Raw genomic sequence first — 23147 nt, 5'->3', positions numbered from 1 at the left:
AATAGTTTAAAAAATATTTTTTTTATTACTTAAAATTACAAAAACAACTAAAAAGTTAATTTTATATAACTTTTATAATATTTAGTAATAAAATAATTATTAAAAAAACTTTATTTTAATCATTATGTCAATATAATTAATGTAAACATTGAATATCATTAAAATATTAATTTTAAATATGATTTACCTTTTAAAAAAATATTTTTTTAATTTAAAAAATCGTTTAAAAAAGACGTTAAAAATTATTTCTTGACCCGTATTCTGACCCTAACCCGACCCGTGACCCGTATAACCCGACCCGTATCTGACCCGACCCGTATTCGACCCGACCCGTATTATGACCCGACCCGTATGACCCGACCCGTATGACCCGACCCGAGACCCGACCCGCCCGACCCGTTTGACAGGTCTAATCATCATCATCCAATAAATCAAAATCATTAGATTGAAAAGACTCACATTGGGGAGGTGAAAAAGCAAAATGAGAGAAGATAGGCTCACGTCGTCTCGGTTACTCTTGAGAATTTTTTCCCAAACGAGCCTGTAAAACTTTAAGCTCCTCTTCGATGCACCAATAATGGAATTGGCGTGCTAATTCCCGACATTCGGAAGCCATGAAATTTAAGAAATTCCAAAGTTCCGGCCCAATCATGTTGTAAAGATTCCCATTACTCAATTTTAGAGTCAATCCACGGGTCTCGGAATCCATGCCGCCAAGCACGAAATTACCCAAGTAATCCCCATCAAGGACATGTCCAAAGGAGATGAGACTATCGCAAAAGTAGTAGAATCGGTCAAGATAGTCAGGAAAAGGTTCATCTTGGAGTTGTGGGATGAATTCGTAACTCATTATGTAAGGCCAAGCTTTATTACCTACAAAATAGGCACTAAAACTACAAGAAAATAGTGAGATGAATCTCAAAGAACAAGTGTTTCTCGAGACAAAATAAAAAGATAAAATTCAACAACTAATTAGCAAACAAAACCGCCTCCCCGGCAACGGCGCCAAAATTTGATAGGCTATCGCACACCTATACAAAGATAATATTTATACCCTAGATAACAAATGAATGTAGTACTTAGGGGTCGAACCCAAAGGAGACGGGAGTTATTAATTAATTGTTATGGAACGAAGTTTATCTTGAGTCGATGCGGTTGATTGATTGATTGGTTGATTATGCAAATAAAATGAAAACAACAATAAAAAGAATTTTTTTAGGGAGGTCGGGTCACACATGCTAATTACGTAAATGTTTATGTCAAGTTAGGAAGTTTATTTTGCGGTAAATGTTTAGGCTTAGAGATACCCACCTTACGGCATTAGTATCAACCATAGATCGAGTCCTAGAGAAACTCCCGTCCATGACTAGGTCGTCCTACTACACATGCTTAGTCTAATTCAATTCCGTGCCTCTCGACTTTAAAACGAATGAACAAACTTAATCGATGAATAAGACCTTTAAACATAGATTAAACATTATGGTGCAAACATGTGATAGAAACAATTATACAATATTAACTTATCCTTATTTTGACATTTACAAATTACTTAATCATGTATGGCTTCCTTTATTCCCTAGACAAAGGTAAATTATTCTAACATTGTAAAAATATAAACTAAACTAATGTTAAATGAAATGATAAATAACATAATTAAAATAAAGATAAAATTACCTTGAATGGAAATAGAAGAATAATTGCAAATGGAAATAACTTGGAATAAATCTTGAACTTGATAATAGAAATGTTGTAACAAACTAATACAAGCTAAACTAAACTACTAATATTTAGAGAGAATTTTGGAATTAAAATATATGTGAATGGTGGTGTGTAAAGGTGTGTGATTAGCACCCCTTATATAGGAAATAAGAGAGCAAAATTTGTAGAGGGATCCAAAATGGCATCCTAAGCACACTCTTAATTTTCTCTTCAATTCTTGGTTTAATGCTCAAGGTATCCAATGTTGGTGCTTTAATGCCTTGTTTATGAGTGTGATTAAGAGCATTAAGGAGGACATCTTAAGTATTTTGGCATCCTAAGCTCTTCTTTAGCATCCAAATTTTCCACCACATTTTGGACTTGAATTCTTGGGCTTTGACTTGCACATTGACTTTGCTTGCATTTTCATTTTGATCCAACACTTTCTTCATGCAAAATTCATGCACTTCCAATACTTAGTTCAATCTTGCTCTCATACTTAGCATTGCTTCTAGTGTTAGCACATTTTATAGTACTTTAGCTCATTTAGCTCATTTTCCTACAAAACACACTTGAACACACAATTGCATTAGAAACACAATATTAGCTTAAAAACACTTTGATAAGTGCTAAAATGATATGTAAAATCAAACTAATATAAGGGGTTAAAATGTATAGAAAATGTACTTATCATGTATATACAAGAGCAAGATTTAGAAGAGAGTATTGAGTTTTTTTTTTGGGGGGGAGGGGGGGTAAAAGTAGGTGTTTAAGGGATGCTTTTAGCGAGGTATGCATGGTTCCTTGGGGGATGAGCGTCATTTTCTTAGGGGTAGAGGCTTTTTTCAAGGGCTGGCGGACTAGTTAGGGTAGGCGGATTAGTGGTGGAGGTTGATTACTGGGCTAGGGTTGAATGGGATTAGGTAGGATGGTGTTTGGTGAGTGTGCGAGTTGGGTTTTGTTTGAAGGAGGCTATCTTAGGAAGAAGTGACACAATGTTATCTATTACACCATTCATGGACAAAGAACAAGGAAAGAGGAGGAAACAAATTATTAGATGACAAGTGGACCAAATTGAATGTGGAGATCAAATTGTCTATCAAAGACATTCCTAAACTAGAAAAGCAAATAGTTAACTAAGACATTCTAAGATGGAATGAGTAAACAAATGTACTATCAGAAATGTAAGAGTGCAGTTAATGTATAATACGTAAAGAATCAGTTAATGTATTATACAACTGGTTGCATATACAACTTATTCAATGTAGTTGCGCTTTGTTATAAAGTCATCGAGCTCTACTAACAAAATTATCGAGCTACGATACAAAGTTATTGAGCTTAACGAATAACTATTAAGCTCAATAATTTCGTAAAATTGCTCAATAACTTGTAAAATAGCTCAACAACTTTGTGTAAGAGCTCAACAACTTTGAGGCGGTTGTACAATGCCACTATACAACTGGTTGTAGGATAATATTTGTGGTAAAGAATAAGGGGTAAGAATGTCATTGTGCAATTAATAAGTTACCAAATATATAAAATTCTAAAAATGGAAATATAATACTTTTAAAATAAATGGATTACAAAGTCTTTTAACTCGAATCCGTCAACTGTTTGTTGTTGTATCAAGTGAGATCAAAAATTGCCACCTCTGCGCACAAGGTCACTGAATTGCACGACTTAACTATAAAGCCACTGAATAAGTAGTAGTCAACGACTTAGTGACTTATCTCCTTACTTGAAAAATAAATAAATGTGAGTCTATGTGCGTCTATTTTGGATAATAAATTCCAGTGTTTCAATTTTTGATAAGAGGTATTTATTTTAACAGTACACTTCTTACAAATTACAATATTACCCGTCTCATTTACCCTCCTCTCAAATCCTCTCATCTTTTTTTTTTATCTTACATGGAAAGTAAATTGATATATTATGTATACTTCATACAATACGACTAAAATTCATTTGGTAATTGTACTACACGAACAAAAAAAAAACGGAAAAACGTACCCAACATCCTCAACATCCCCTCCCCCAACCACCAACTACCTACAACCACCCTTGCCCACAGACTTGCATTCCGTCGGCCACCTTCTCTTTGATTACATGCGAGTCATAGACTCTGTCCCACGAGCAAACTACCTACTTCACTCAACCACAACCCTATAAACCATCCCCCAAAATTCGATTCCCACCACTTTCGCACCCTTATCACCACTACACACTCTCTCCCATCACCCTTATCACCACCCTAGTCGCCTCATCCGCTAACCACCACCACGTACATATCTTTCTTTTATCGCACACGAACCACCAAACCATACATTAACAAAACCAATAGCTAACTAAAACAAAAAAAAATTGAGAAACACAACACTAATTCCATGTATAATTAATTGGCAAATCAAGGTTTTTTACATTAGAATTATACGTAATTCATAATTGAATATATATGATTGATTAGAGTTTAATAGTTAGAATTTTGAGAGAATTTAGTTTATTAGAGTTTGTATAATGTAGGTAGAGCTGGCCAAATGGATGTGTTAGCCCGGGCCGACCTGCCATTCGGGTCAACATTTTGTCGGCCTGGCCAACCCGATCCTCTACTCGGAATGACCCGTGAATCGTCAAGGCGGTTGTGGTCGAAGAAAATGGATCCAGACCGCCTTGACTCGGCCGCCCAAGGGCTTTGCCAAGCCTCTCCGAGTCCACCTCCCTTTGAATGGCCCGGTCCATCACCGCTCTACACCAAGGGCCGTTTCAAGGTCGAGTTTGGTGAACCTGACTCGCCTCCGAATGACCCCGCCCGTCCCAAACGCGGCTCGTGGCCACCTCCAAGTATAGAGATATGAAAGTGAAACTATGTGAATAAGGTAATACTCCCTCCTATTCTAAATAACTCTCCCTATTTCCTTTTTCGTCAATTCACAATACTCTCCCCATTTCCTTATTTGGCAAACTTTTATACTTATTTTAATCACCCTACCCCACAATACTCATACTTTATCTTATTTTAATCACCTTACCCCACAATAATACTTATTTTAATCACACAATACCTTTCCTCTCTCCAATCTCCTACCCCACTACAATACTTTACCATATAATACTCCCTCCTTTAATTTCCGTGCCTCTATATAAAGGGAGGATTATTAAAAATAGGAGGAGTATGTTAGTAAAATAACTACTCTGAAAATAAATTCACAACTAATCCGATTATTCTTTACATTTTTTTTCCCAACCTTTACTCCGAAATTAAGGACCATAATACGGTAATACCCTTGAGGGCTTGAGGCCTTGACCCATTTCCTCGGTCTTCATCCATTTCTAAATTCCTAGATTCCCAAGTCCCTATTATATCAGATGTCCCCCAAGTCTTACCCGTTTCCTTTGTCGTCTCCAAAGGCTCCCTTCTCTTCGAACTAGCCCTAATTAACCCCTTTTCTCCCTCTTAAAAAAATCTGGAAAAATTTAAACAACTCCCCAAAATTTACCACTTTCTTTACCAAAAACAAGAAGTAAAAAAAAGATAAAAACTTCCGAAACCCAGATTTTAAACTACCCATTAAGGCAATTATTACCCTCAACAAATCCGGGATTAAAGGGTGTTTAGGCATATTTAGTTATTTTACTGGGCAATATTCAAAATCTTTGGGTGTGTTGAGTACCCAGAAAGTTGAATTTGTTGATTAAAAATCATTTTAGAGTGTATTTTATGTAAAGTTATGATCTTTGGTATAATCCCTCTTTAAGTTAGGTTAATACTCACAGTTTTGAGCTTTTATTGAGCATGAACGACACCGTTTTAGACCCGATCCATGGATCTTCGGGTGGGTTAGACTTAAATGGAGATACCAACAAACCCGAATTCGAAAACCCGGGTTTAGTTGAGGTAAATAGTAATAATAGTAATAGCAATGATGTTGTTGTATGTAGTAAGGGTGTGAAAAATGGTAGGAATAGTAGTAATGATGTTTTTGTTAAGAGGGAAAGGCCCACCCGGGCCTGCACGACCCGGGCACCGAAGTATGTGGACCCACCAGTGATTGAAAGGCGGCCCAGGGCACCGAAGAAGGAGAAGGCGGTGGCGGTGGTGGAAGAGGAGGATGTTAATGTTAGTGAGGAGGAGAATGAGGGTATGGGGCAATGTAGTAAGGTGGTCACTTCATTGGTTAACCAACCTACACCTGATCAAATGCCACGGTGGCAGTTGCGGTCCATGTGGGAATTGGCTTCAATACTTCATTTCTTGCATGTCAGTTGAGATTTTATAAAAATGTGTTCTTTTTAATTATTTGCTTAATTATTATTGTTTGGTTGGGTTTGATGATTGAGGTTAATGTGGGTGGATTTTGGTTTGGGAATGTAGGTGTTTCGGCCGCTTTTGAACATTACAGTTGAGTTCAGTGCTGAGGAGTTGGAGTCTGCATTGCTTACTCCAAATGGTACACTGGGCGATGTACATATACCCTTGCTAAAGGTTGGTGCTGTAAAATTCTTCATTTTCGAGTTTGCATGTGTTTTTTCACTTTGCATTGTCTGTGACATTGTGCAAATGTTGGTGTCTTGGTTGCCAATGCCATTGTTGGTTCGTTATGAATGTAATGGCCTGTGCTCATTGAATGGTGGTTTGAATTAACCATTTTAGCTCAGAAATTGTGGCATGCTTTTCCTTTTAAGTTGTTTTATGCTCTGGGTGTGTCTGCCTGCCATTGTATTTTAAACGTCCTTTGGGTCTAAGGATAGGACTATTCTTTGACGTTAATGGTCATGATTTATATGGCGCTGTTCAGTTTATATTGCTACTCTTGTTTAGTTGATGGATAGTCTTATATAGCTTGGTGCTCTTTCTAGGTTGAATAGCTGTAACCTATTATGTTTGAAAATTACCCATTAGAAAAATGATGTCGACTACAAATGCGACATGAACCTTGGTATTTTTGTACCTCACCCTGAAGGCCTGAACCTATGAGCTTATTAAGTGTTACTCGAGTATTTTAATGGTAGGTTCTAGTTGACCAATGAGATAGTTTAGCAAATTGCTGTGCTTGCATGTATGCATGGAGGAAGTATAGCTCATCATTTATCTTTAGGGAACTATATAGTAGAAGCTTGGAGATGAAATTAGTGACCTTCTTCAGTTGTGGGTTTGGGTGGCTAGTCTTTTTGCTATTTTGTATGAATTACATGTCAAGGAAGTAAGCATTGTTCTAAATTTCATATCACGTGATCATTTAATGCTTGTTGTTTGCGGTTATCAGCTTAAAAAAGCAGCTGGATATAAATAGTTTTAGGTATCAAGTTATCGGTTGACAGTATCACCTAAATCTGTGGTGTCTACCCAAGGGCCTGAGCCCTGAAGTGGCTTAGTGGAGTACGCTTCTGTTCACCTTGTCTTTTCTGCTGAGTTCTATTCATATGAGAGTATGTCAACTACTCTTGAGCCTCTGGTTTCATCATCTGCACATAATTTAATGCAACATTTAGAAGATGTGACCTTTGGTGGAAGAACAGATACTCTATATTCCTACCGTATTACTAGTTCCTGTGCGAATTCTTGAATGTTGAGTGCGGTATGCAGTGATAACTGATAATAGGCATTTTACAAAGATTTAATAAAATTTAGAGGTCATATATCAAAGCTGAACATAAATTTGTGTTTTTTCCTTGTGTATTAAGATTTCACATTTTGAGGCCATTTTCAGATATATACTGACATATATCCATTAGTTTCTTGCTCGCTACCCTGTCAAAAGAGCCAAAGATAGATGACTTGGTTCACTAATATGGCACTTAAACCCTTGTTCCTGTCTTCTGTTGGAACCAAAGTGAGCTTCGTCGCATTTTTCTTCATTGTGAGTTGGATAATGCTATGCCCTGAAGACTAATTGGTATTCGAGACAAGCAATGATCATACTTGAATTCTTGCGGTAGGAAAGAAGGGAGGTGGCTTTAAATACGCGTGACCAAGGTTTTGTTGGTTTTGTGGCCAAGGTAAATAAATATCAGGGGTGACTTCCGACCAAGGCTTTGCTGGCTCTGTGACGAGGGCAGCTTATAGAATATATACCAGAGGTGTTTCCGAAAGAAAGTGATGTAGGCTTCTTGCCTCCTATTCTCCTTGCTATGTTTCATTCCCAGTGTGTTCTCCCCCAAAGTTTTGTCAAGTCTTTGAAAGTGTGGAGACAATTGCTAATTATGTGGGTTGGGGGAGTTTCGTTACATGTATTCCTCCAGTGTTTCATTTATGTTATTGCTCAACTTCTATTGAAATTATAGGAGAGTTGTTTATGGACTAGCCGTTTGTCTTTGCCACTGAGTTTGTAAAAGACTTAAAAAAAATACACACTATTGAGTATTCAACAGCTCTGCCTCCAACAAATAAATCCTGTACTCTTGTATTGATAATGTGGAGTGTGTTTGTTGATTAACTCTGATAAAGAGAATGGTAATCATTGCATTGGGTATACAAGAGTTAGCGAATGGCGAGTTTATATCTTGCATTGGTCTGTAGTGAGAATATGGGATGTTGTATGATAGCATGTTATCGCCGAAAATGGTATTTTCACTGATTGATGTCTACTTCTTTTTTATGTTCCTAGGCAATTCCCCCAGTTATCCGCTCGGCTTGTGGACGTGATACATGGGTTACCGTACTATGTAGAAAATTGAGAGACTGGTGGCACTGGGTAATCTTTGTCCCTTTATTTATTTATTTATTTATTTTTCTATTATTTTTCTTATGATTAGCTTGTTGTAATCTGCCTTCTTTTTTTTCAGCATTAATTGTAGTTGACTTGTAACTTTGCAGGTTGCTGAAGGAGATTTACCTATTGTTTCTGCCCAGGGGTAGGTCTCAAAATGCTTCTACGGTTTTCTCTATTTGCTAATTAGATCCCAACAGTTTCCATTATGTTTATACGCAGGGCTGAGATCGAAACATATAAGAATCTAGATCCGGCAGTTCGTGTTGTGATTCTGAAAGCTTTATGTGACATTCGGGTTGAGGTAGTGCCATCACTTATAAGTTAATTTTGCATGCTTGAAAGTAGATGGCATTAGAAATTAGAACCTCTCATTTAAACGGTGCTGTTGTCTTTACACTCTTGGATGTTATGTAATATACATGTGCTTGCTGTTGACATTACACTCTGATACCACATAATCCTATCAGCAGGCGTTGCAATTGTTTATCGTTAATCAGATATGTATCTACAACAATATGCAAATACACAATTCCCTTGACGACAAGACTAGCCTTGTTATATCTCCTAATGTACAATGAAATCTCGAACAAGGGTGTTTTGTGTTAGACTGTTAGGCATGTTAGGAACTTGCTTTTACTTAATTATTCTGGCTTCTGTGTCTACTGGTTCCAGGACAGCCTTTTTTATTTTGGCTGTGTATCAGCGAACATCTGTTTTTTCTTTAACAAGGATTCTTTCCTAAAACGACAAAAGTCAATTGAAACCAACTTCTTTGTTATGATAGGGAGGTTGCGTTACTCTGATCCCCTTCCCTCTTTAACCTTCTTAGTTGTGAAGCTTGTTGGAGCAGTAGACGTAATGATAGTGCTTTTGTTCCCAAGATGCTTATGTTGTTTCTATTTTGCCTTTTATCTCCAGCAAGATGATATCAGAAGTTATATTGATAACTCGGTGAAACATGGTGTTCAGCTTTCAGCATTTCGCAAAGCGCGCATTGGGGGTGATTCACATGGAATTTCGTATTGGTAGCAGTCCTAATCTAGTATCTATATCTCTGTCTCTTCAGTTTTATTTGTATTTTTGTATGGCAATGCTTATGCTTTGTTTTGCTTATGCTGCATTCTGAATAAGTGCTCATGTAAATTGGAATTGAACTTGTTTGCGGTTGTGTAGGTATGAAGACGATGAGTTAATTGGCCATAGGCTTTATCGTGAGTCCCGGAAAGTCGAGAAAAACATTGAGGTGAAGAAAGGAAAGACCAAGGGTTCCCATGTTCTTCCGAGCACATCTTATGAGTGGGAAACAGTGGCGACTAATTTGGATGAATTTCTAGATGTTTCTGTAAGTGTCCCATTGTGTAGAGTATCATTCTTCACCTACTTTCTACTTCAACAAATTTGCTTTAACATGTTTGATTCCCTTCCGGCTGGTAAGAGGGCAAAGCTGAACACTTTCCAGGCTTTGACAGATCTGTGTGATGAAGTAGTCTTTAGCTTGATTCATGCCACAAAGTTAAGCTGGTACTTTCTCGAGTCTGAAATAGTCCGACATGTTGGCTTTTACCGAACTCATTGCATCACACAACAGTTTACGCCCCATTTAAGGAAGTAACGGAACCTTCTTTTTCTAATGTATTACCATGACTGTTCATTTCTTGCATAAAATGCCTGAAAAAGAATTACAGTTGACGCCTTCTATCTGAACATCAAGTTGAGCTCAAGCCCTTTGGTAAATTGCTAAATCAAGCCAGACTGGTTTATTATCTTCTTCATTGAACCAGACTAAAGTTAGTTATCTAATAGCGATTGAATTGTTTATGAAGGGCTAAGAAGAAGCTCAGCAATGTTTACTTGCTAATAATTTGGTGTGTCGCCTCATTCGTAGGAAGATTTTCTTCAGATATGTACCATTTTGGCCTTAGAAAATTAAATAATGGGAAAACCCCATCAGAGTGGAACTTGAAGGAAAGCGGTGTATCTTTGTGATAGTGATGTCACCGTACACATTCGACTCCATAGTGTTAGGGTCTTTGTTGGTTGCTATCTCAGCGTATGAAAGCCCATATTCGTGGACTAAACTGGTCATTTTGTAATACATTTAGCTTCAAGAAGTTGTTTATGCTGCAGACAAGAGTAATTCAAGAGATGTATCCTGCCTTGATTTGCCTTGGTGTGAAATTCATCATCTTTTATCAATAAATATGCTATCCTGAATTGGATTTAGTGATTAAGTGCTCCTAGTTTGACTGTTTTAGACTTCAGGCATCTGTTGAATTGATCGTGTGAGTGTGTTGTTGTTCTTGCTGGGGGAGGGTTATTGTTTCTAGAAGGCTAACATGACCTGGTAGTATGGATACTCTTCCAATCTGAGTTTCATCCTCCTGCCTGCAGGAAAAGCTTTTCTCTAGCACAAGCCGAACAGAAGTTGCGCTTGGCAAAAAATTGAAAAATGATATGATTCCTGAGATTGAAAGGATTCACAAGGTATTATTTCTTTCTCCCATATGTGCAACTCCAGTAGTAATTGGTCTTTTGGTTTGCCCATGATAGTTTTTTTTTGTTTGGCTCGTTTTTTACGTTGCTCATTTTGTTTTGCATCAGAAAAAAGAAAAGTGGTTGAAAAAGCAGCACCGACAAGCTCTTCTTCTCGATAATTTTGTTAATATGGATGGATTTGGTGCTGGACGATCTCTTCGTGACAGAAAACCTGTTACTTACACTTTTGGTAAGGGCGTCACCTTCAATACTAAACCTTGGATGCTTTGAATCTCATATTTTCCCTTATTCGTGAACCTAAGGGATAGTGGTATAATGACGGCCACTTATGTTTATAACATTTAAGATCACATAAGCTGTCTACTTAGATGCTATGTTACTCCGACTTGGCTGCAAGTGTTGGAGTATCGAATACGGTTATTTTGTGTGAACTTTTCTAGTTGTTGGTCTAAAACGAAGTGTCAAAGTGTCGTGCTGTGTCGGAATGTCTGACACGTGACATGCAACCAAAGTAAAGAGTTGGAGTAACATAGCTTAGATGTTTGCAGAATTTGGGACTGAATTTTTCTTACATGGGCACTCATAATAGGTAAATAAATTCATGGGAGACTGACAATTTCCTGGTTTATTTAGTGGACAATAGCTTTTATTGGCTGTTTGATGGTCAGTTTGTTTTGCCGTATGTGTCACTTGGCTTTGGTATATGATTGACTGAAGCAAAATGACTTACTGAATTTTCAGTGGTATAGAGGAGATAATATTATTAAATGAGTTTGTGAGAGGAAATGGAGAGAAAAGAAATGGAGAGGATCCTTCTTGTGTTAAGCAAACACAAATTCTCATTATAGACGGACACTATCCGTCTATACGTATAGACGGATACCATTTTCCCTCACAAAATACTCATTTGCCATAAAGTGGGAAACACATGGAGGGTGCCCCACCTTGTCCCCTACCCATTTTATTAGAGGTCTTTACCCGTCTGTTCGCCCCACCCGTCTATACCAAGACCTATTGTTAAGCAAATGTTTTTCTCCCATGAATTTTCATTTATGACTCTCGGATGAATAGATGTAAAGATGATTAGACAGCTTGTGGTTGTACTTGATCCATGATTATTTTTTCAGTGCTAAGCTTTCTTAACATTATGAATGAATAGTATCTCGTGTTTTTTTCAGTACCAAAATCATCTACCAGAGTCTGACTAGATTATTGTATTATTTTGCAGATGATTTTGACCGATCAATCAATGAGGCTATTAAAGTCACCAAGTATGCAATCTTTAGATAAATGTTACTTCATATAAAGTTATCTTTTATGAATCTTCGGGCCCTTTTTTTTTACATCAGTGTCTTGCATGTCCTTAATCAGGCGCAAACAGCATTCACCAGAACCTGGAATTAGAAGGGAACTTACTAAGCCTGAACCCTCTGCAAATGGTAGATGGAATGGCTCTTCACATTCTTCGATGCATGAGTCATTTAGTGCCCTATCTCCTGATTTTGATGAAATGGATGAAGATCACAAGTCTGAACCATTGGATCGTAGGTGAGATTATTTATAATACATTTTGGTAATTAATATTGTCACAGGTGAATTATATCCTTTCACCGAAGATCTCCAAATATTAGAAGACTGGCCCTCCCTCTTCCCCCACCAGACAACGCACAACCACTCAGCCCCTCACGCCATCGCTACCCACTTTGTGCCTCCCTTTGTGCCGCCTTACGCTGCCGTCCTCCATCTATGCCGCCAGGCCACCACCACCCACGCCCACCACTACTCAACAACTCTAAATATTTTTCAAAATCCTGAATAAAACAAAAAAAGTGCCTAAAAAAAGCCCATAAAATTGATTGACTTGATTGCAATTAGCGACTTAAATACATGTTCTATATTCAAATTATCGAAGAAGTTTTATTGAATTCAGAGGTTGTGTGGGTAGTACTTGAGGGAATGAGGTTTATAGTCTTTTTAATTAGGGGTATACAATTTGAAAGTAATGCGCAAAAAGTACTACGGTGAGTAAAAAGGTTTTGTGAAAATAAATTACGTTGAAGTATATCCTTTCTCGAAGGATCTCCAAATATTACAAAACTGTCCCTGCATTTTGGCCCTCTGTTCCCTACTGTCTGGCCTCATTTGACTTTGGTGGTCAAACAATGATGACTTTCACCGATATTGCCTCACCAAATACAATAATTACATTTTAAAAATTATATTATGAAGTAGTTCTTTTAAAATTCAAGTGGCACATATGCCTTTATGTCTTTACATATACATATATATATATATATAACTTCATGGCTAAAGTGACATTGGTTGGCCAGTAAAGTCAAATGAGGACAATAATGTTGGAATGGAGGTGCTAAATTGTGCTGAAAGAGGGAATTTTGGGGACATTGCAAATGAAATTAATGGGGATAATGCAAGCCCCCCACCCATATAAATATAATTTCCCTCGTTTTCTAGCCTGGGTTTTGTTCCATCTTATAACATTCTCACCGCTGACAGTTCCCGAAGGAGACAAAAATCTCAGAGATATTCAGTGGAAGAGTTTGTTGGTGCATTATCAGATGATGAATACGTTGCAAGTGATGATGATATTGTTGGGGAAGCTGTTTATTACGATGATGAAGAGGAGCTTGAGGATCGTAAACAGAAGAAGAAGGTGACAAGCAGCTCAGAGGGCGAAGGAGAGGAGGAGTATGATTGGAGCGATGAAAATGGAGACGATGAGTTGGAAGAAGAAGAGGATTCAATGAGCGTTAGTGAAGATAGCGACCAACCGAGAAAGAGGTCAAAGGAAACACAAGGCAGGGCCCGCCGACAAACCAGATTGAGGTCAGCTGACGATGACCCTGGTTTAAGGCGGAGTAAACGGTCCACAAGAAACCAGATTGATTACCAAAAATATGAATTTTCGGAATCTGAAACCGAGTCTATAAAACAGAGCAAGACAAACCTAGTTGAGTACTCGATGGGAAGTCAGGACTCTGACGAGGGTGAAGAAGAAGAAGACCAGGAAAGAGGGTTTGACGAGTCTATTCCCATGGCGGTTGAGAAAGATGAAAACCAACCCTCGATTAAGTCGGAAAGTCCAAGCCAAGATGAGGATGATAGAGTTGGAGAGAGACGGTTTCTTGACCTTAATGAACTTGCACCGGGTCCTGGTTTGGAAGATGGACCCAGTGCTTTAGTGAAGGACAATGATGGAAAAGATGAGTAATTTGAGTTTCTTCCAGTATCGAATATCTTTCCTAGCCAGGTTTAAGTCTATGGGCGGTTTGAGTTGACACTTGAGAGTGAGCCCACGAAGAATATTTAGTCAATTTTCCCTGCTAGGGATTTCTTCCGGGGGACTGGGAAACGATCGCTGCTATGCAATTATTCCCTTGATCTTTCTGCAGGGATCGTCACAGTGCAGAGAGAAATTTAGTAGATTTATTAGTCATTCTTCAGAATAGTACATGGAGAATGGAATAGATGTTGAGATTAGTGGTAGTGTGTTTAGTGTACGAAAAACTAATTAGTAATTTTCCAGCCTTCCTAGAGTAAAAGCCCTGTTCTCAAATTTTGGCGACTGATGACAAAAGTGTCTTGTAGTAATATTACTCCGTATTATCATTATTTCGGGTGGCTATATTGGCTGGAAATTCATGTACTTATGGAGCTGAGGTTTCCTATGTTGTAATTTAACCCATCTCCCCCCTTTAAAGGGCTGTCTGGTTTATCTTTGTACCTTTAAAAGATTTCTGTAATTCTTACTCTCTGCAGCTTGATTCATGCTAATATACAGACTTGCCGAATTCCTTGTAGAGAGGTTTTCTGACGAGCTACAATGGAAATTGTGTCAAAACTGCATTTTCATTAAATTGTATGCAACTATTTTGTAGATTAGTTTGCTTTGTTTCTATGATTATGTGAAATCGAAAACTTGTGGCTCTTTGTTTCTATTATGAATGTAAAAGATGAAGCCATTTCATAACCGGGTTGTTGCGAGGGTTGAGATTGTTTTTTCAGGGTTGGAAGCAATTTCCTGTGAAAGTTGGCGACTGGGTAGGATGACGGATTGGCTGAGGATGGTGGGTGAGTAGAGGTTCGGTTCAATGAGGATAGTGGGTGAAGGAGGGGGTCCGGGAAGGCGGGAAGTACCAGTGCGATGGTGTTTGAGTAATTGTAATGACTAGACACGATTTGCATTTAAAAAAAAAAAAACAATCCGATATTAAATGCAAAGAATGATTCAATGATTTGAGTCCAAATTCAAGGATTTTCTTATTGAATCGTAGCTATAGTAAGTAACTATATCATATACTAATACAAAAATTTCAACAGTCTTATACTCCCTCCAATTCATCATAATGTTCCCATTTGGGAATGGCACAATACTTAAGAAAGTTGATTATAAAATAATAAAGGACAAATGTGGGGTATAATGATAGGAGAGAGGGAAGAATAATTAGTAGTTAAATAATGATGAAGCTTTTGGTAATTGTTCCCTCCAAAAGTTAAACACAAAATTAGACATGACTAATTGTTCCCATATGAATATGCCTTAACCCATCTGCATACTTGATTAACCGCCTAATTAAAGTTTACAAAACTTGGTTGTTTAACAACCATTACATATGGAGACATGCCTCCATTTACCAATAAACCAATGTTTATTAAATAAAATTACATAGGATTAGTAGCTGATTAGTATACAAATTACAGCAATTTTTCGTCAAAAAAAAAAAAAAAAAAGATAAAACGGCAGATCAATGATCAGAGGACTTCAGTTTTCATTAAGGGTTTCCCCTATCTTGTCAGCCAAATTGGTTGTCCTTCAACCAAAAACCAACTGTCAAAGTCTACATCCAACAAAGCAAGTTGCCTTAAATATGAAAATTTGGCACCAAATTCAAATTAGGAGCCAAATATCACAAACATTTCAGTTTTTGCGCCCAATTACTTCTCAAACATTGTGCAAAGTTCAAGTGTATATAAATAGAGATGCAGTTAGCAGTTGGATCATTTATTTGAATAGAGCCAAAAAGTATCTTTCTTACCATTACATAAATCAAACAATAAACATTCTCAATAAATGAAGAAACCAAATCTAGATAACTTGGAAAGAGGGAGAATCAGTGATCTTCTTCTAGAGAAAACCATTGATGGAAAAGTAAAGTATGGAGCAATGGCAGAAATTGCAGCACAATTTGGTGTATGCAGCAAAACAATAACCAAAATTTGGAATAAAGCTAAAGTTCAACATGCTGCAGGCCAGGGAATCAATGTCAACAGCAGACTCAAAGGTAGAAAGATGCCAAAAAGAAAGGAGTTTGACACTTCTAAACTAGAGAGTTTGGAACTTGCAAAGAGGACAACTCAATATGAAGTTAGTAAAGGGATGGGTGTTAGTCAATCAACAGATGCGAGATGGGTGAAGGCGGATCTGTTGGATTCACATACAAATGCAATCAAGTCACTTCGACAGAGATAAGAACAAACTTGAACGATTAATTTATTGTCTTTCACACCTTCAATATGATAAAAATACCAAACGTTTTATTTTCAAGGATCAAAGCAATGTGATTCACATAGATGAAAAATGGTTTTTTATTACAAAACCAAGTCAAAGGTTTTATGTAGGAAAAAAAGAAAGAAGACCTTTTAGATGTGTGCAATTTAAAAGATTCATAACTAAGGTTATGTTCATGTGTGCCGTATCAAGACCTAAATATGGTCCAAATAAAGAAGTAATTTGTGATGGGAAAATTGGTATATGGCCATTTGTAATGGAGGTACCAGCTAAGAGAAAATCAAAAAATAGAAGTGCAGGCACACTAGAAACAAAGAACATAGAGTCAATTACTAAGCAAGTCACCAAAGAAATGTTGATTTCTAATGTTTTGCCTGCCATTAAGGCTAAATGGCCGCAAACTACGATAAGAATATATTGATACAACGAGGATAATGCAAGACCCCATATAAATAATGTGGATGCAGATTTGAAAGCATGCTCATCAAGATGAGTGGAACATTCAATTTAGTTATCAACCTTCAAATTTCTCGATTTAAATGTTCTTGATTTGGGGTTTTTAGAGCCATTCAATCTCTTCAACAAAAGGAAAAATCAAACACACTACAAGAACTTCTTGACAATGTTATGAAAGCTTATGAAGAGTTGGAAGTGATCAAGCTTAACTATGTGTTCATTACTTTTGAGGCATGTATGTTAGAGATTATGCAACTCAAAGGTGGGATTGACTATCCTATACCTCATATGCACAAATCAAAATTAGCATCACAAGGTTTATTACCTGAGTATCTAGATGCTAATATAGAATTGGTGAAAGATTGCATTAGATATGTAACAAATCTTGGTCATGGAAGTAGAATTACTGAACTGGTAGAGTCATTTAGTAGTGCATAAAATAGTGCGAGAAAATAGTGTAGAACTAACGGATGTTGCGAAGGTTGCGGTAATGATCCAACGGTGAACATGAAGTTGTTGGTAACACATCAAGACGAGTGCGATTACTAATGCGATTCGGGTTGCGAGATATAGTAGAAGCATGAATGTGTCGGTGAAGATAAATCGAGAATGAGACAAGTTTTTGAAGACAACGACGGATGTATGTATTCGAGACGTTGTAGAAGCAAACAAGTTTTTGAAGACGACGGATGTATGCATTCGGATATAGCGAAGCATGAATGTGTCGGTGAAGATAAATCGAATGTGCAAGTTTTTGAAGACAACAGGACGAATGCAACCAGAGTACAAGCATGTAGAGTAGACAACAAAATGAATGCAGTAAAAACATAGAAGGCACACATGCAATTTATGTACTCTTTTGAACTTTGCACAAGTTTATATTGTCTTTTGGGCAATTAATGTAAACTGAACTAGTTAAATGGCAATTGTGCTATTGTAGTAAGACTTCAACCAAATTGAGTTTCAAGTTAAGATAACCAACAACACAATCCATACATAGCCTGCATCACGATTACGGTGGTGGCGTAATGCATGAATCGTGTAACTATGCTCTCAAATGAAATCATTGAGCATAAATAAACTGAACAAAAGGAGAATAAAAACCCATAAACAGCAACTTTTACATCATCAGTCCTTCAAACCGTATTAAAAAAAAAAAACAATAAATTAGGAGAAGAATTAGACCTCCCATCGTGTTTTTCTTCCAAATCAGGAACAAACAAAGAGCAATACTGAGAATCAGGGACGAATGTATCAAGTTCCCCATAACTGTCAGGAACAACATCAAAGGAGTCAACTATGGGCTGACTGTAACCACCAACATCCTCAAAATCTTCATGCATGACATCACCAGTAACTTCATCTCCCATTAGTCCTTCATCGGCATCTTCATCTTCAATGGCAAAGATGGGATCAATTTTCGCCATTTGAGTCAGCATCAAACGACGGTATTTTGGGCTTTCTCGTCTCTCAACCATTTTTTTCATCCTTCTTTCTACATCAACCGTAATAAACTCCGCCATCTCTTCCCTAGCCTTCTGATAATCATCATTTTTCCCAAAATCAAGGATACCATCACCAGAATCAGTAACAACTTTCTCACCTACATCATTTCTTTTCACCCCCTCGCAATCTTCATCAAACCCAACCAAAACAACAGAGTTGTTAAACAAACAAGGGTCATCTTCAAGATCCGAGTCAAGATAACTCAAATCTGGAAAAAATTGATAAAGTTATCGAATTTCTGGCGATTGAAGTAAAAATCCATCGACATAATGATTGAATGATAGAAAGGAGAGTGCGAAAGTGAAGATCAGAGATGAGGAAAGGGATTATATGTGAAACAAAGGAAAATTTGGACGGAAAATAAGAGAGATCTGAGAGAGAAAGTGAGGAACAATGGCGGAAAGAGAGAGAGAGAGTGACAAATAGGGTTTGGCTGATTAAGGGGTTAAATATGGCGGGAGGGGTTAATTAGGGTTTGGTTAATTAGGGTTACGGGTTAAATGGGCTGGGTTAATAATTGGGTTAGTATTTGGGTTGGGTTAATTAGGTTAATTAGTATTTGGGTTAGGAAATAAAGTAGGGGTACAAAATGTAAAAACACAAATTAAGTAAGGATAGAATGGTAATTTTGTAGGTGAAAAAGTTACTAAAAAAGGAAAGGGGAACATTACCTGAATAATCCGTTTTGGGAAACAGGGAACATTATAGCGAATTGGAGGGAGTATAATAAAGTATCAACTAATAATTACTTGAAAGAAAAGACTAACTCACCCGAATTTGAGCCATTGGGTTAGCTCAGGCCAGACCCTATCACGTTGACGAATCAGGGTCAGGTCCAACCGAGGCCAACGAGTCAGGTTTAGGGAAATTTTTCTTTTTTAAAAGATTAAAACTAGTATAATATATCTAATCAAAGTTTCGCAACCTCGACAGGAACAGGTTGAGAATCGGGCTGGTCAGCTTAGGATCAACGTTAAGGTCCGGTCGAGGAAATTTAAGCCTAACTAACTAGTTTTTCTCGGGTTGAGGGCGAACCAGGTCAAGTTAGATCACCGTCAGACAGTTTGGGAGGAATGGACCCCGACAAGTGGACCAGGCCCGAGCAAAGCCGAGTCAACCCGCACTCTTGAGTCTTGACCACCTCTAGTTGGGATAAATATATATAGTTGTGCAATAAACGCACAAAATAGTGTGGGACTGGCAACTGTTGCGTGAAAAAAACAATCTAGAAACCTAAATAAAAAATTCCTTACGCAACCCAAATTACTGATACTATATGAACCAACAAAAATAAATCACAAACCCTAATTCCTCAATTTATCTCTACGCAGCCGTCCATACCTTGCTCTTTCCACACCTCAATTTCTCTCAGATCCCCAAATTAATCGTAAATCTCTTCTTTCTTTCTCTTAATTCTTCTTCTGTATTTAGTTTTTAATTTTTCTCGTTAATTCCATGTTTCAATCGATTTGATATGTTGATACTATTTCTGTTGGATTAGTTAGTTTGTATGTTTGCGCGATTTCTGATTTGTTTATTTGTTGAATCTCGGATTTTTGATGTGATTAGGATTTTGAATTTTGGATGGGTGTGTAATTATGTGATTGATGATGATGTTTAGCTGAAAGATAAAGATTAGTGGATTTGGTGTAATTTGGTGTTTTAGTGTGGTTTTTATGCGTATTTGAGAAATTTGGAGTTGAATTTTGGGAGTTGATTGATGTATTTGCGTCTGCTTTGATATAGGAGTAAACACGAATTATCCGACTCTAGAGTGAATTGATTGTTGTTACTGGTTTTTCAGTTTATTTGGTTCGAGTTCGTAAATTGGAGGAATTGTAATGAGTGAATGCATAAAATTGGGGAAAGATATGAAATTGTTAGATGGATTAGAAGGTGACATACGGCTTGAGGTGAAATTAATGAAATTTGCACTTGTTTCACTGGAAGGAAATCGATTGTTGAATTTGTTGTTGGCTATTTTGTCAGTTTATGTGGTTCAGGTTTGTAAATTGGAGGGATATTGACGAGTTAATGTAAGAATTTGGGGCAACGGTTGTTAGGTGAACGTTGTGTGAGGATTAAGAAATTAATAGCATAAACTGTATTCATGTTGCTTACACAAAAAGAATTTTTTGAAGTTGTAATGAAAGTTTGTTTGCTTTTGGGGTACTAGGTAGAGGAATTGTTTAATCCCAAAACCAATTTGCTTCTTTTATTGGGTTTTTTCTCAGCGGAAAATAGTTGTAAGAAACAGGAATGGGAAGGACTGTCTAGTCTTATAATACCTCTTTTAAGTGAGAGCAAGGCTCAACTAGGAGTTACAACAAGACGTTTTTTTGAGTAAATTTGCTGTGCCTCGTCACAGAGGGGCCATTGGCAGCTGAGATGACCGTGGAACCATGTGATGTATTCTGACATATCAAATCATATTTTTCTGTAATCTGTTCTGTCCTTGGTCCAAGTCGAAACTATAATGTTCAAGTTTTTGTTTGGATATAGGGATTGGTCGAGAAGGGGAGGGCTTCATTGGATGTAGAGGGAGGTGACCGATTATACTTTGCTATTTGTATGGAGTTGGTGTTCTGTAGAGGGATAAGTAGTGGAATGGAGAAATATTTTCCTTCACATTTTACAAAATAAACCTTCCCGTGTCCTCCTTCTATCTAGCCAAACTGTTTTAGACAATTTGTCTTCTGAATATACATTTTTGTACCCTTTGCAGGTAATTTTGATCTCCGCTTAGGTTCAAGATGTCAGACAGCCAAGAGACTGACAAGAACATTGAAATATGGAAGATCAAGAAGTTGATTAAAGCATTGGAAGCTGCTAGGGGAAACGGAACCAGCATGATTTCTCTTATCATGCCTCCTCGCGATCAGATTTCTCGTGTGGCAAAGATGTTGGGTGATGAGTATGGAACTGCTTCCAACATTAAGAGTAGAGTCAACCGTCAATCTGTGCTGGCAGCCATTACGTCTGCCCAACAGAGGTTAAAGCTCTATAACAAGGTCCCTCCTAATGGACTCGTGCTTTACACTGGAACCATTTTGACAGATGATGGCAAGGAAAAGAAAGTAACTATTGATTTTGAGCCATTTAGGCCAATAAACGCCTCTCTGTACCTGTGTGACAACAAGTTCCATACAGAAGCACTGAATGAGCTTCTGGAGTCGGATGACAAGTTTGGTTTCATAGTCATGGATGGTAATGGGACCCTTTTTGGGACCTTGAGTGGGAATACAAGAGAGGTACTTCACAAGTTTACTGTGGATCTTCCAAAAAAGCATGGTAGAGGTGGACAATCTGCGCTTCGTTTTGCTCGTCTTCGTATGGAGAAACGACACAATTATGTGAGAAAGACAGCAGAACTTGCCACTCAGTTCTTCATTAATCCAGCAACAAGCCAGCCTAATGTTTCTGGACTGATACTTGCTGGGTCTGCTGACTTTAAAACTGAACTTAGTCAGTCAGACATGTTTGATCCCCGTCTTCAAGCAAAGATATTGAATGTGGTTGATGTTTCTTATGGTGGTGAGAATGGTTTTAATCAAGCTATTGAGCTGTCTGCCGAAATTCTCGCCAATGTTAAGTTTATTCAGGAGAAGAAGTTGATCGGAAAATACTTTGAGGAAATTAGTCAGGACACAGGTAAGTACGTATTTGGTGTTGAAGACACACTCAAGGCCTTAGAGATGGGAGCTGTCGAGATACTCATCGTTTGGGAAAATCTGGACATCAATCGCTATGTGCTGAAAAATGCATCAACTGGGGAGATTATCATAAAACATTTCAACAAGGACCAAGAGGCTGATCAGACCAACTTTCGCGACCCTGCTACGAATGCTGAGCTTGAGGTTCAAGAAAAGATATCATCGTTGGAATGGTTTGCGAACGAATACAAGAACTTTGGTTGCTCTCTTGAATTTGTCACTAATAAATCACAAGAAGGGTCTCAGTTTTGCCGGGGATTTGGAGGCATAGGAGGAATACTCCGTTATCAACTCGATATTAGATCGTTTGATGAGCTCTCTGATACTGAAGAAGTCTATGACGATTCTGATTAATCAATCAAAATCGACGAGCAATGAGTCAGTCGGCTCTCACAAGTGGCTAAAGTGGGCATGAATGATATTATCCCTTTTTGAGGAAATACAGTTATATTTCAAGGTTTAATTCATCTTTTTCGACAAACTTGTGTGTATTATCTTTTATTTTTCTTCAGAATTTTTGTCATCAAGACGATGTAGTATCATTGTTTTTTCCGAGTTGGATAGTGCTTGAAGTGGTTGGTTTGATTTAGCTGTCGGATGAATCAAATTGCTGTAGATTGGAAATCCGGGCTTGACGGGTAGATGATGTCAAGATGCCATTGTCTTGAGTCTTCCGAATCTTCCTAATAAATAATAATGTATGGTCACAGGCAGTCTGACATCTTGATAGTCCGTCGTTTGAGAGCTTTTTTTTTTTTTTTTCCTTTTTTTTTTTTGTGTATCGTTTTGCCCAGTTTTGAATGCTGTTTTACCAATAATTTACTATGCCGAAGGCAATTTAAAAAAATGATCTGTTTGGTTACATTAGAGCATCCGCAATGATGAGGTTCCCCATATTTTATCTTTCATTTTCTTATTCGTCCACCTCATTTTTCACTAACTTTTTCATTAACCCTCCTCATTTTATAATTACATCTCCGCAATAATGAGGTTTCCCAACAATTCTAATATACATGTAATATTTTGGGAACCTCTCCAAAAGAA

General features: G+C 37.5%; 2 protein-coding genes across 2 annotated transcripts; both read left to right on the top strand.

Moving 5' to 3' along the window:
• Positions 1–4991: 4991 nt before the first annotated feature.
• On the top strand, positions 4992–14717 carry LOC141653190 (DDT domain-containing protein DDR4-like). Its single transcript, XM_074460870.1, has 12 exons — positions 4992–5953; positions 6068–6178; positions 8301–8387; positions 8510–8547; positions 8625–8706; positions 9324–9430; positions 9579–9747; positions 10797–10889; positions 11007–11130; positions 12130–12172; positions 12273–12449; positions 13416–14717. The coding sequence occupies exons 1-12, from the start codon at positions 5489–5491 to the stop codon at positions 14128–14130; spliced, it is 2211 nt and encodes a 736-aa protein (XP_074316971.1). The 5' UTR covers positions 4992–5488; the 3' UTR covers positions 14131–14717.
• Positions 14718–19578: 4861 nt separating this feature from the next.
• LOC141653188 (eukaryotic peptide chain release factor subunit 1-2) lies at positions 19579–22688 on the top strand. Its single transcript, XM_074460869.1, has 2 exons — positions 19579–19777; positions 21116–22688. Exon 2 carries the CDS (start codon positions 21144–21146, stop codon positions 22455–22457), a length of 1314 nt encoding a protein of 437 aa, XP_074316970.1. The 5' UTR covers positions 19579–19777; positions 21116–21143; the 3' UTR covers positions 22458–22688.
• Positions 22689–23147: the final 459 nt, after the last annotated feature.

This window comes from Silene latifolia, chromosome 4, assembly GCF_048544455.1.
Source record: "Silene latifolia isolate original U9 population chromosome 4, ASM4854445v1, whole genome shotgun sequence".
In the NCBI taxonomy this organism is placed as follows: Eukaryota; Viridiplantae; Streptophyta; class Magnoliopsida; order Caryophyllales; family Caryophyllaceae; genus Silene; species Silene latifolia.
The sequence above is the reverse complement of the archived record's forward strand: the minus strand, read 5'-3'. Positions and strand labels throughout refer to the sequence as shown.

Coding starts and splice junctions, on each gene's coding strand:
- LOC141653190 (XM_074460870.1), top strand. CDS start 5,489: ATGAACGACACCGTTTTAGACCCGATCCATGGATCTTCGGGTGGGTTA. Junction 9,748..10,796: donor ATGAATTTCTAGATGTTTCT/GTAAGTGTCCCA, acceptor TCCTGCCTGCAG/GAAAAGCTTTTCTCTAGCAC. Junction 10,890..11,006: donor AGATTGAAAGGATTCACAAG/GTATTATTTCTT, acceptor GTTTTGCATCAG/AAAAAAGAAAAGTGGTTGAA.
- LOC141653188 (XM_074460869.1), top strand. CDS start 21,144: ATGTCAGACAGCCAAGAGACTGACAAGAACATTGAAATATGGAAGATC.